The following is a 14,507-nucleotide window of genomic DNA, read 5'->3' as shown; positions in this document are numbered from 1 at the left end:
CTGAGTGGGGTAACTAATACCACCCATAGAGCTCTCCAGATGGAATAACTGGCAAAGCCACAAGATAATTCTTAATTTCAATACCCTCGCCGGGGTGACGGTAGCGTCCACCTCTAAAAATAGGTACCAAGTAGCAAGAAATTAATCAAGTGTATTGATAAGCTTCCACTCATCTATTATTGGTAAAGTGGTACAACCGTTTAAAAAAAGAAACTTGGCAATGTATGTCAAGCATCTTAAAATGCTCAGACCTCATCCTATTTCTGAGAACAGCTCCTAAGGAAATACTCCATGGTAAATATGGTAGGTGGAATTCTATGATGGCCCCCAAGATTCCCACTGCCTGATGTACACATCTTGTATAATCCCTTCCCCTTGACTGAGGCCAGAACTTGTGAATAGGAGGGGATGTTACTTCCATGATATGTTTATTAGATGACTGCCTTTGAATTAATCAAAAGGGAGATTATCACCTGGTCATCACTATGACCTACCTAATCAAGTGAGATTTTTAAGAGAAGGTGAAGCATTAGAGATGCTCTCCTGTTGGCTCTGAAGAAACAAACTGCCCATCCACAAGCAACCCCTAAGACCTGAGACTGGCTGTGGGCCAAGAGCTAGGAATAAAATGGGAACTTTGGTCATCAGGCCATAAGGAAATGAATTGTACCAACAACAAATGAGGGAACTTAGAAATAGATTTTTCCCTAGTCAAGCAGAGGGATGACACCTTGATCTCAGCCTTGTGAAACCCTAAGGAGACGACCCAGGTAAAATGTACCTAACGACCAACCCCAGGAAACTGTGATAGAATACATCTGTGTTCATTTACGCTTCTAAGTTTCTACTCCAGGAGTCCCCCCTTTATCGAAGGTTTCACTTTCTATGGTTTCAGTCCTCCTGAAAGGTCAATAGTGGTCTAACACTAGGTCACAACACCTACATCATTCACCTCACTCAATCTCTTTGGGTCTTGTGAGCAAGACCGGTGAGCATAGTAAGATACTTTGAGAAAGGCAGAAACCACACCACATATCTTTTATTTCAGTATATCATTATAATTGTTCTATTTTTAGTTATTGCTGTTAATCTCTGACTGTGCCTAAACTTTAGGATAGGTAAGTGTGTACAGGAAAAGACACAGTATACAAAGGATTCAGTACTGCCCATGGTAATCCCTCATGGATAGGTGGGGACTACTGTAATTTGTTATGCAGTAACAGAAAATGAATACAGTAAGGAAAAAAGCATCAGAATCACGTGAAATAGGAGAGGACTTGTTTAAAAAGACATATTCTTGAGCCCCAGGCCTATGGAGTCACTAGGGCCCAAGAATTAGCAATTCAATAAGCCTGCAAGGAGATTCTCCAAGTTTAAGGACCATTGTGTCAAAAGTTTGGAGTCAAACCGTATTAAAATAAAAAACAGGCAAATGAAATGACTAGGGGGGAATTCATGAAAATAAGGAGTACTTTATCTGTTATTTATTTATCTGTCTACTTATCTACCTATTTCCTAGGTCCTAGGACAGGGGCTGGCACGAATAGGTATTTAGTATCTACAGGTAGAATGAATAAAAGAAAATCAACTTTAGAATAAAAAAACAAACTCACCAAATGATTCAAAGATGCAAGTTCCTGACCTAGTAAGAAAAAACACATAAATGCAAATAAGCTTTGGGTATTGTCTATTACTTGCTAAGGAACTTAAGTAAAAATTTTCAGAGTTCATATATAAAAGGGATGCTCAAGCTAAATAGTTCCTCAGAAATGGCCAAATATTCTGGCATGTTATACATTAAATATATATTAATGCTACTTTAAAATGATCACAGCTTGCCTCTAATAAAAACAACCAAGTGTTGGGTATTCAAGCAGCATCCCACAAAAAGGCTTTTTTTAATTTACTACACCAACCTGGTAGGATCTCAAAATCTTTGAACTCAAAACACAACCAAACAAAATCTAGAGTTCTATTTAATCGAGTATCTTTATCAAGAAGGAAACTAAATATCGGAAAACAGAAGTGCTAATCTCACAGTGAACCAGAGCCAAAGCCAGAGCTATAAATGACTAGGGCCAAGTAGAAAGAGAACATCTGAGAATACCTATGACTGATGATTGTGAAGTGCTTTTTAATTTTTTGAGCTGGGAAAGGGACTCACCTATGAAAAAACTGATATAATCCTTCTTTAGTTTGTCCAGACCAATTTCCAAAAGCATCTTGACTGGAATAGTCCCACTGAGAACAACTGTGTCCATGGTTCCATGATAAGACTGATGAATCAGCTTACTTAGTAAACTGTTACTCCCACTATGGAGCTAGAAATAATAAAAAAATATATACCATAAATAAAAAGATAAACAAATCCAATAAACAAAAAAGAAGCAAACTGCATTAGCTATGAGCTAAAAATGATAAGCGTGCATTTTTAGTCTCCTGATACCATAAATTGCTTGAATAAAAAGCCAAGAGTTATAAACATGCCCATTCCTGAAGTGTCATTCCTATATGATATGCTTTAGTCCAAAGCAACTACAAAGAGGTTCAACTGATCACCCCCAGATACAATTCCACCAAAGAGAAGACAGAGTTGGTCCTCTGAAGCTTTGTAACTAGGACTCCCTTTCTCCTAGAGCTCATTAAGTGCTCCTGGGCAACCTCCCCAACACTGAGCATCTTCCTCTGCACAGAACACCTGCTACTTCGGGACAACTGCCACCCTCGCTGGTCTCTACATGTGTCAGCGCTCCTTGGCTACAGTATCTCACATACTAACTAGATCATCTGCAAATCAAGAAGGGCTGTGAACTTATAGATCTAATGCATGTACCAAATGTTAAACACTTCGTTTTAAAGATACCTGAAATGCTGGACATTTTCTCACTAATGTCTGTCATCTCTAAGCTCCATCATAACCTTTGGCGTTTCCCTTGTTTTAATAAAAACGATTTCCGTGTTGTTTACACTCATTGCACATGGTGGGGATATACTGGCAAACATCTCACAAACACAGAGAGTCGCGTGAGAAAACCTCTATGGCAGAGGTTAGAATGCCTACAGCCACCACCGCCCAGTGAGAGGCAGCACTCACATGCCTCTGCTTTGCAGCAGATCTCTGTGCACGCCCACGAAAGTTTCTAAGTTTTGGAGTTATGAATTGGCAGCTACTCTATTTCATTTATTTGAGAGAGAGAGAATGAGAGATAGAGAGCACGAGAGGGAAGAGGGTCAGAGGGAGAAGCAGACTCCCTGCCGAGCAGGAAGCCCGATGCGGGACTCGATCCCGGGACTCCAGGATCATGACCTGAGCCGAAGGCAGTCGCTTAACGACTGAGCCACCCAGGCACCCCGGCAGCTACTCTATTTCAAAGAATTCCTATGAAATGAGGAATCTTTTGGTTTCTAGTTTTTTTACTTAGCTTTTTCTTGATTGTAAAAGCACAAGTACATTGTGGAAAATCCATAAAGTGTAGAAATGTAGAATGCAGTTGGAAAAACTCATGTGTAACCCTAGCACCAGAGGCAACTGCTTTAACATTTTGGTATATTTATTCCCAGGTTTTTCCCTCCAAAAGTTACTTTCTTTATGCAATAATATACAGTCCTTTCTTTTTACTGCAGATTGTAAGCATTTCTCCACATCATGTCAGCATCATTTTAGCAACAATCACATACGCCATTATCAGGCTATATCATTATTTACTTATAGTCCATTAACAGGAAATTTAGGTTATTTATAACTTTTTGCTACTATAAATGAGGCTGTGGTGACTATTCTAACACATAAAATCTTGATACATATTCCTATGTATGAGCTTAGGGTGGATCCTAAGAAAAAAACTAATGATTTAAAGGGCATGCATGATACATTTTGAGGATCTCAGTGTATTTATCCACAATTGCTTCATAGAGAATATCCCAATTTGTGCTCTCATCAGTAGTATGTGAGAATGATCATTCACAGCAACAACTACAGTACTAGTATCTTACACATACTGAACACTTAATTATGAGCTGGGTACTAAGTTGCATTACATGAATTAAATTATTTAGCCCTAATGGGGTGCCTGGGTGGTTCAATGGGTTACGTGTCTGCCTTCGACTTAGGTCATGACCTCAGGGTCTTGATATAAGGTCTTGATATAAATTAAGAGCCCCACATCAGGCTCCCTACTCGGCAGGGAGCCTGCTTCTCCCTCTCTCTCTGCCACTCCCCCTGTTTGTGCTGTTTCTCTCTCAAATAAATAAATAAAATATTTAAAAAAAAAACAAATTCTTTTTTAAGCCCTAAAACAACCCTATGACAGATGTACTTTTCCTACCTCTACTGTACAGATGAAGACGCTGGGGCACAGAGACGTAAAGAAACCTGCCCAAGTTTACAGAGCTAAGAGAGTAGGAGGGCTGGGTTCAAACTCAGGCAGTCTGCTCCCGGGCCCATGCTGTGCAGCTGAAAAAGTGCTCTAACACACACTATTAAACTTACCCACGGCTGTATATCACCACGTTGTAGACTCTGGATGATCAGTGTGAAACACTTCACCAAGTCTTGATATGAAATCACACCTTGGAAAACAAGTCAGTCCAACATTACTTTCATGGTATTTTTGCAGATCAAATATATCATCAATCTTAAGGATAGACAAATAAATAGAAGTATCTGTACTTTATGGGTGGGGGAAAGAAATTAAAGGCAAGATTTAACACATTTCTAAAGTAAGAGAGTAAACTCACTGTCACAAAGTAACACAGTGCAAAATTAAGGAATATCTTTTCCTTTTGCTAATAATTATAATGCCACTAAGGTAGAGGTGTTTATTTATATAAATGTAATATAAAAGCCACCTACGTCTTATACTCAAGGCAGGAGAGAAGAACAGACTCTATAAATTGCCTTACCTTAGTACAATTCTTGAGTAGAATGTGCCAGTTTATTATTAGAAGTGAATTTGAGAAAATAGGAACCAGCCTTCCATGCAAGACTAGTAGTACACTAGTCCTGTATTATTTTCAAAGACTTAAAAGTAAACCTAACAGATGACAGGAAACATTTTATTTCACAATCACGACAGACACCTACTACCACTCATTTTGAACCACAGCTGCTCAGCAAAATCCAGATCCCCCCGTACTGTGAAGAGACACTCGATGGAGCGATCAACTGCAGCACTGTCATGCTTCACCGTCTGAAAAAGCAGCGTCAGAGAGTGACTCAGTTTATTAAGCAAGAAAAGGAATAGTTCAAGGCCAGTGAGCTTTCAAATGCTGCTCTGAGAAAATGGGGATCCACAGATGGGAATGAATTTTCTACACTTTCATTCAATCAGGAGGAGAGATCAATCAAGTGACAGTGAAAAATGGGACCCCTAAAATTGTTATAGAAGTGTGATGCCTAAAAGCAAGCATTCAACTTTCCTTTGATGCAAAAATACTTAAATGACATTTGTCTCCATTTTCCTGTTCCATCAAATGACAACCTATTTAGCTTAATTTAATGATGTCAGGAAAGGCATATTAACATATCATCTCACAGTATATTAGTATAATAATGCCATCTAATAGCATCTTGACTTGGTCATTTCTGTTTCTCTGCAGTTGACCAATTAATAATACGTACGTATTAGTTCTCTTCAAAAGCATTTCTTTTTTTTTTTTTTTAAAGATTTTATTTATTTATTTGACAGAGAGAGACACAGCGAGAGAGAGAACACAAGCAGGGGGAGTGGGAGAGGGAGAAGCAGACTTCCCGCGGAGCAGGAAGCCCGATGCGGGGCTCGATCCCAGGACCCTGGGATCATGACCTGAGCCGAAGGCAGACGCTTAATGACGGAGCCACCCAGGCGCCCCTCAAAAGCATTTCCTAGTTCTTAGGTAAAACAATCACCAGTGCTGACATTAAAGACCAACAAGAAACTACCCTTAAGATGCTGCCTTAGCTACACCAGATCCACTTGAAATAGTATGACATGAAGGATAGCAGTACAACCAAATTTTAAAAGCTATTTCCGTGCACATTTCTAACTGACAAGAATCACTTACCTCTGCGTCTTTTTTTGTAGAATCACCAAATCCATCCAGCTTATTTAAGTCTAGAAAGTAGAAAAGCTTGTTAACTCTAGATTTTATTTTTCTGCTTTCTAAATTATTTCCATTCTAATCCTATTTTCAAATGGTAAATGAGGACGGTAGAAGTATAACCAGGGATTTTAGCAAATTACTTGACTCTACTGGAGGTTATGATGCACACTCACAAGGTGGGAGTGCGGGGATGAACTGAGATTCAGTGAAAGCCCCGACACACAACGTTGGGCACATGGTAGGTGCTCAGAGGTTTCTGTTCCATCCCTCTTTTCCTACAATCTCAAATACAGCTGTGGGATATAAAATTTAAATTCAATACTATTCTTAAAATTACTTAGACCTCTACTGTTAGTAATTCAGAACAAATCTGTCCCTCTGACCATGAGACCTCACAGTTTTATAAATTTCCCAACCAAAAAGAATACCAAGCCTAGAAAGACAACTTATTTTTAAATTTAGAAAGTATAAATTCTCAACTAAGAAAATTGACAATATACAGAGCGTGAGTTAGGAAAATAAATACCATTCAGAAATTCCTGCACAAGTTCAACAGCAGATTTTACTTCCAGAGGCTCAGGCCATTCGGTTACACCAGTCCGCAAACCATCAGCCAAAACCTAAGGGAGATTAAAAAAAAAGAAATCCAAAAAATTTTTAGAAAAAAAAAGATAGTTTAATCAGTAGGAATATATTTAATAATAATACCAGTCATTATAACATTTCTTGAACATTTTACCATGTCAGGAACAGTTCTAAGTGTTTTATATGTAGAATGGTATTTAATCCTCACAAAAACCCCATCAGACAGATATTACCATCATCCCCCATTTCACTGAGGCCAAGAGAGGTAAAGTAACTTGCTCAAGATCACACATTACGACAGTGCCAAGACACACACCCAGCAGTCTGGTACCAAAGATGGTGTTCTAAGGGTGATGCCATGTGCGTCAGTGCTACCGAGGATTCCAGACTAATGAACCTGCCCTGAAGACACTTGTAATTTTGGTTAAAAAGGACTGATAATCCAGGTGCAATAATCAGGAAAGAAAAAACATGAAACCGAATGGAAGTTTATATAAAAATAATATAAATGTATATGCCTACACATAGAGTATCTACACCAAAGGAAAGGGAGACCAGAATAGCCAGGGGCACAATGTGAAACATCAGCTGCACGCAAATGTGGGGATAGGAGCCGCAGAGCAGGGACGGAGCATGGAATAACATGAAGAGGTGGGGCAAGGTCCAGCCGTGGTGGAGAAAACACCTATGGAACAGTGGGAAATGAGATTAGAAGGAACAGGGGCTAGACATATCTTAAAACCTGAAAAGATTTTTTTTACTTCATATGAAAGACAACAGCCATTGTCGATTTTTTGGCAGGAACATGACATGATCAAGTTGTTAAGAATTTGTGTTAGAAATACCCAGGATGGATTCTAAGGAAAAGAGAAAGTACAATGTTTCTCAATAGAGATGATATTATTTTCCACCCCCGGGGGGGGGGGTCTTTGGAAAAATGTGCAGATAGTTTTAGTGTCACAATGACTGGGGGTACAAGGGCACTTTGAGCATTTAGTTTGGTAGGGGCCAAGGATGCTAAGCATCTTGCAATGTGTACAGTGGTCCCAAAGCACAAAAAATGGTTCTGCCTAAAACGCCCATAGTGTCCCTGTTGAGAAACAATAAATGACCATTAGAGTGGTCCAGGAGGCAGGTGATAAGGGCTTTAACTAAGATGGGCAGTGAGAAAAAGCTTAAAGGAAAAAAAGAACAGTTTATTAGAAAGGGAGGGAGAAAGGAAGGGACATGTAGAAAAAATAAAAGAAAAAATCCTAGCTATTTACAAAAATACAGGGGACTGAACTTGGAAGAGATTATGCCATCTAAGATTGTGTGAATTCATAAGGGAGGTTATCACAAAACATGGACTTTCAAGTCAGATGGACAGGCATGTGTTTGAATGACAGACATGTATTTGAATCAGGTCTTCCACTTAGCAACTGCTGATGTCTCCAGCAAAATAACTGATCCATCCAGCACCACACAATGGATCAGTTGGCACACAATGGCAGCTTCTAGTTGTGGTGGTTATGATGAAGGATAGTTGGAAGGCAGACAGGCAGGGACAAGGGGCCCTGCCATAAGAGGAAACCACCCTTAAAAGGATTTTACATCACCTTGGAAGGAGCCCTCCACTCTTTCCCATGTGACAGATAGAGGACAAAAACCTGATTGGATGACACGTGCAGGGAGGGTTAGTCAGATTAAAACAGCCAGCTAACAAGCCCATAAAAATCCCTAGATTGAGAAACTCTGGTGGCAACCTTCTCAGGTCCCCTCCCTCTTTGGGAGCTTTGTACTACCACTCAATAAACCTTGCTTTGCTGCCCACAACTCTGTCTGTTACCTCTTCATTCTTCAAAGCAGCGTGACCAAGAACCAGAGCACGGAAGGAGAAAAAATCCTTCCGTGTTAGTGTGGTGGTAGCAATAGTTCTTACTAAACTAAAATAGAAGGTTTCTAGCCTGGGAAATTGAAGGAAGAGTGGAACCACAGACAGAAATGGGGTGGGTGGTTTCTCTGAGAGGATCTTGTCTGGAGAAGATCTCAAGTTTCATTTTGGAAATACTGTTTGAGGCAACAGCCCTCTACTCAAGTGGGAAATAATTTGGTGGAAGTGGGAAGGAAGGGGAATGGTATCAGCTTGAAGAAGAGAGTCTGGAGTTCCCTCAGAAAGGCATTAGCCAAATCACTGAGTGACAAGCTCTCTGCCAGAGTGTGGAGAGAGAAGAGCAGAGACATGAGAAGTGTGATGGAAGCCCACAGGAAAGGTCCTGAAAGGGGAGCTTTCCAGAGAGGAAGTTGAGAAAAAAATACCAAGTTGTATACAAACAGGGAAATAATAATGGGAGGTGAAATATTAGAAATGCTTGGTACTGTGCTAGATGCTGCAGGCAGAGTACCTGTCACTCAAGTCTAGGAGGGGAGACAGAGAAGCAAACAGACCACTGTGTTTGATAAACGTCATGACAAGAGGTGTGAGAAGAGTGCTCTCGCAGCACAAAGCACAGGCAGCATTAGCCATTCTGGGGGATCAGTGCAATCATTCTAGGTTAGGATGTCACAGAGAGTTCATCCAGCACTGGGGCGGGGGGGGGGGCATGCTAGGGAGAGCAAGACGCACTCACCACAAAGTGACAGCGTGACAGGACTGAGGTACAATAAGCAGGCCAGGGTTAGGGGTTCAGTGGGAGTAGAAGTAGGGTATGAGATTAAGCTAAAGAAATAAGTAGGAGCTAATAAGAACATGAAAAGATGATCAAAGTCAGTAAGCCATCAGGGAAATGCAACTAAAAACCATGAGATACCACTTCATCCCCACTAGGACGGTGGAAATAATTAATAATAATCATAATAAAAAGGCAATACCAAGTGTTGACAAGGATATGGAGAAACTGGAACACACACTGTTAGCAGGAATGTAAAATCGTACAGCCACTTTGGAAAACAGTTATAGTTTGGCAGCTCCTCAAAAGCTTAAACACAGTTATCACACTGACCAGCAACTCCACCCAAAAGATGTGAAAACATATGTCCCACAAAACTTGTACAAGACTGCTTATGGCAGCATTATTCATAATAGTCAAAAAGCAGAAACAACAGAATCGTCCATCAGCTGGTGAGTGGATGAATGAAATGTGGTGTAGCTGTATGATGGAATGCTATTCACCGATAAAAAGGAACAAAGTACAACAAAGTATTAACAAAGGTTAGTGGCCGCGGGGCTGGTGGGGCTGGGAGGTGACTGCTAATGGGTACGGGTTTCTTTTGTTGAAAATGCTCCAAAATTGGGGCGCCTGGGTGGCTCAGTCGTTGAGCGTCTGCCTTCGCCTCGGGTCATGATCCCGGGGTCCTGGGATCGAGCCCCGCATCGGGCTCCCTGCTCCGCAGGAAGCCTGCTTCTCTCTCTCTCCTACTCCCCCTGCTTGTGTTCCTGCTCTCACTATCTCTCTCTCCGTCAAATGAATAAATAAAATCTTTAAAAAAAAAAAAAAGAAAATGCTCCAAAATTATATATGGCCACGGTTGTACAACTCTGTAAGTATCCTAAATACCACTGAAATGTGCACTTGAAACAAGTGAATTTTATGGGATATAATTTATATCTCAATAAAGCTGTTAAAAAAAAAGTAAGTAGGGCAGTGACTGGATGTAAATGGTTCTCTATGCCAGGCTAGGACATTTCGAATTTCTACTGCATTAAAATGAGGCACCCCCTTGAGATTCAGTTTGTAGAATAGAGTAAAACTCACTGAGACATAAAATTCTTGAAACACATGCTCACTAATCCTTAGCATGAATCAAAATCCCAGTTATCAATAAGCAGATTATACGTGCATTTGGAATAAATTGGCAGCTGACCCACCTAAAAAGAGGGGAATCCATTGTATGAATAGAAACTGAATACTCCAGTAAAAAGGGGGAAGAAGTGCAGCTCTTAACTAATGCTCCCTGTGATTATAAAGACAACTACCATGCAGTAAAATCATACTGTCCAAATTGCCGAGAGTATCTACTGAATTCGTAACATTTGGAACAAATTTTGAACACAAAACAAAGTAACAGTGATATTAACAAACCTTTTTATGAAAACATAAAATTTAATATAAGTCACAAATTCCAGAAGGATACTCACAAGGAGAAATTTCAGTTCTCTTTGAAGATGATTCAAAGGACCTCTGGGCTCTCCTGATTCCACTTTAATATTCTAAAAAGTTGCCAAAGTCAGTTTTCACCGGTAATGCCATCTTCTCTGCATAGTGGTCATAGTTACTTGCATTTCAACCTCCCCACACATTAAAAAATATATTTCATAAAGCATTAATGAACTGAATAAGTAGGGTAATACTCCATTTAGAACATCACCCCCAGAGATACCATAGATCCTGTCCATCCCAATAAGTAACCTAAACTCATGCTACCAACCCCTCTCTCTATTCCCTGATTGTGCCTACCTGGAACAACTGCTCTCCTCATACCCTCTTCTCCTGCCCTTCCCCACTGAATTTCCAAAAGAAAGTGGGAGAAATGTAAATAAATACATCTTAAGACCCAATGACAAACTCAGCATTACCACAGACCAAAAATAACCACCCCCTAATAAATATGTTCAATAGACTCCTAGCTAAACCAACAATGTGCTGTCTTAGCCAGAGGTCAAAGTTTTAGGAACTTTCTAAAACCTTAAAAAAAAGGGGGGATAAAAGGGGAAAAAAAGTAAATGCCATTGTATGTAAATTCCTATTGCAGGAAAAGAAAAGCATTAAGAATGTAATTATCCACAATCCCACAACCCTGAGGGAACCACAGTTAACACTATCCAGGCATCTGTGTACACGGTTTTCAAAAACATAGTTGAGATCCTACTGTATATATTATTTCGTCTATTTTCCTTTTGTTTGCTTAACAATAAGCATTTCTTACTATCATTAAAGACACTTTAAATCATGATATTTAAAGAATGTATAATATTTCATCAGGCAAATCTATGTTAAGCATTTCCCTATTGAACAGTCAGGTTTGTTTTTAATATTTTGGACACAGTTATTATCACTGTGTAGAATATCTTTGCACATATATTTTTGCTACCAATTCCAATTAACTTAAGACAGATTCTTAGAAATGTAAATATAAGGTGAAAAGCCTTAATAGTATAATGGTTCTTGATGTGTTGCCAATATTTGCAATCTTTTAATAGCAGAAATAAGTCACTCCGATGATTTCACTTGGATCCCAACTCAAGAGACTTTCTAAAGTTACATAATGGCCACTGTGGGCAACTGACAGATGAGGTCACCTGGCCAAACCTCCATTGGCTGCCCCAGTGAGACTTCAGGAGTCAGCTGGGCCTCTCAGAACCATCCAGCAGTGCTGGGGCTGGAAGTATGCAGCACCAGCAGCAAGCAAGTTAAAAGTAAATCCACACTGAATAAACTCAACACAAAACAGGGTTCACTCTTACCAGAGCTGCAGTTGAAGAAAGTGGGGGGATTTGAAGAATCTCATCCACAGGACTCCAGGAAATATCCAAAGTGATTGTAGTTTGTGATGCAGCAAGTGTGTCATCCAAGGCTGTGGACTTAAAGAGCTCATACTGGGCGGAGCCCCTGGCTGTTACCTGAAAAGAGCATATCCGCCCACCATTAGCTACGCTTTCATGTGGCCAGAGTCCCGTTAGAAAAACTACCTTGGTTTTTTCCCCAGCAGAAGAAAAAGTGCCATACTTTTATCCCAAATGGAAAAATAAGACAATTCTTTTTCATTACAAAGACTGGCTAAAAGGCAAGGCAGAATCTATTTTTAGTCATTAGCTGAAATGAAAATCAACACAAAGATTTTGATACTACCAAAAAAACACAAACAAACAAACATGTAGTCATATTAGGAGTGAAAAAAAGCCACTAAACTAGGGAGGCAGGTCCATAACAGTCTGAAGAAACTAATGTGAGCAGAAGAGAGAAATACCTACCGTAGATAAGTGATGTCTTTTCTTATGTGAACTTTTCAGGTCTTCAAGATTTACAGAGTAATTTTTATCAGCTGTAAGACATAAAAGAAAAAATAATTTTAAAGGTACAATTCAAAATTAGACTGTTAGAATTGGAAAATGACAACCCCTCAAATTCTGAGGGTACCACAACTTCACAGTAGTAACAGAAGACATTAAATTTTAAATCCAGATGACATCTTGACAAAGGAAGGAAAGTGGAACAGAGGTCAATACTGAAACCATGCCCCATTGAGTTAATGAGACTGAAACACAGCAGAAAATTTAAAGCTGGTTTTCAGAGACCTGTTTCTCTCTAATCAGCTATTGTGTCTCTTCAGACACCCCATTGGCTGTCTCTGCAGAAGCCTGGACTCAAGGTCAACTGATATGGCTCCAGCCTATGAACAAGCAAGGCTCTGCATCCCTTACCCGAGATAATGAGCCCAAGACCCCGTCATCCAGTTTCCACGGGCTCATGGAGCATGCCCATAGTTCCTTCTCCTTGTCCTAAGAGAACCTCCTGGTGTCAGAGACTGAATCATGCCTTGTTCTGGTGTTAATCTCCACCCCAAAGTGAACATGGGATAGATGTTACCTATGTTTGCCCAATGTGCATGCTCCATCTTTCCTCATGAATAGTCACAAACTTCCCCCTCCCTTTTCATCAATATGTATGCAGTCTCAACCCCTCTGATCATAAAACTTGCTCAGTCAGGAAGACAGATTTGGGAATACTCCCCTGCCTGCCCTCCAGATGGGCTGCCTTTCTGATTACACAACTTTCTCTGCTTCAAACCTAGTGACTCAGAGATTTGGTTTACTGAACATTGGATACAAATCTGATTTCAGAGTTTAGTAAGAATCCTACTACCAAAAATATAATTAAACATCTACTACGGGATTGGAATTATATTGTCATTATATTCCATTTTTTTATCCTCCAATGAAAATTTCCAAAAATACACACATATAAACCAAATGAAACCCAAATAAAACTAACAAGGCCATAAACTCCTGTTCAGATTTCTGGAGATCTGTTTCTGGAATACCTCCTATATGCTGCAAGTTACATACCAGAGTAGGTTCCTGGTGGCTAACAAGTTCCACTGTGTGCACTTCCCTCTTCACAATATGTTTTCAGTAAAAACCACAACACAGTAACAGTACAAATAAATAAATGCACACCCCCTCCATAAAAGTAAGCTCTCACCTTTACAACTGACTGTATATAAGACAATTCCTGTAATGCTGTTATTTGTGGTGACAAGCTCAGCTCCCAGCCAACAGGTCCCTTCAGGATCTGAACTGTCACACCTTACCCACAGGGGAGGAAGGGCAGTAACTGGATGATTAATCTTCAAGTGGGTCATATTAGGATTGTGAGCCATGGTGTAAAGTCCAATTAACTGCCTTGAAAACAAGAATAGGAAGAATAAACTGTAAGTAAAAACTGTCCATCAATCAAGTTTTCTTTTCCAAAGATATCATGAAGGGCATCTATGATTCTGACACTGATCTTACTTCTGGTCACCAACTAAGATTCTGCACCCAACTCTAATGTGTGCGGTTTTTCCTCATACCAAGTAATTTTCTGACACCAGCTGGGTGTCCTACAATTCAACCCAATTCTGACTCTATCTACCCAGAGACAGCATCAGATGCCACAGGTTAAGGGTTCAGTCCTACAAGACGCACCCCACCCCATCGCCACCCACCTTTAGATGCCAAAGGCAAGTCCAGGTTGTCACCTGTGCTTCTGACTGACCAGATATAGATCAGAGGTTCCAACAACCTCCCCCTTGGGTTCGACTGATTTGCTGGAGCGACTCACAGAACTCAGAAAAGCACTTTACTTACTAGATCACTGGTT

The 14,507-nt window shown here is 40.1% G+C and overlaps 1 protein-coding gene across 2 annotated transcripts in view; it reads right to left on the bottom strand.

Annotated features, from left to right (window-relative positions):
- ZWILCH (zwilch kinetochore protein) overlaps positions 1 to 14,507 on the bottom strand; it is a 36,260-nt gene that overhangs the window by 9,132 nt on the left and 12,621 nt on the right. For both annotated transcript variants that reach the window (XM_028100115.2, XM_028100116.1), the window contains exons 5-14: positions 13,848 to 14,047; positions 12,617 to 12,687; positions 12,110 to 12,265; positions 10,784 to 10,855; positions 6,608 to 6,701; positions 6,043 to 6,092; positions 5,084 to 5,189; positions 4,490 to 4,569; positions 2,165 to 2,321; positions 1,614 to 1,642 (exon numbers count right to left, since the gene is read on the bottom strand). In XM_028100115.2, coding sequence (XP_027955916.1) covers positions 1,614 to 1,642; positions 2,165 to 2,321; positions 4,490 to 4,569; positions 5,084 to 5,189; positions 6,043 to 6,092; positions 6,608 to 6,701; positions 10,784 to 10,855; positions 12,110 to 12,265; positions 12,617 to 12,687; positions 13,848 to 14,047 — 1,015 coding nt within the window. The remainder of the gene's footprint in view (positions 1 to 1,613; positions 1,643 to 2,164; positions 2,322 to 4,489; positions 4,570 to 5,083; positions 5,190 to 6,042; positions 6,093 to 6,607; positions 6,702 to 10,783; positions 10,856 to 12,109; positions 12,266 to 12,616; positions 12,688 to 13,847; positions 14,048 to 14,507) is intronic.

This window comes from Eumetopias jubatus, unplaced genomic scaffold (assembly GCF_037043125.1).
Source record: "Eumetopias jubatus isolate StellerSeaLion01/CBP00866 unplaced genomic scaffold, mEumJub1_p1.0 scaffold_7, whole genome shotgun sequence".
Classification (NCBI taxonomy): Eukaryota; Metazoa; Chordata; class Mammalia; order Carnivora; family Otariidae; genus Eumetopias; species Eumetopias jubatus.
Note: the sequence above shows the minus strand (reverse complement) of the source record. Positions and strands in the feature narration are given on the sequence as shown.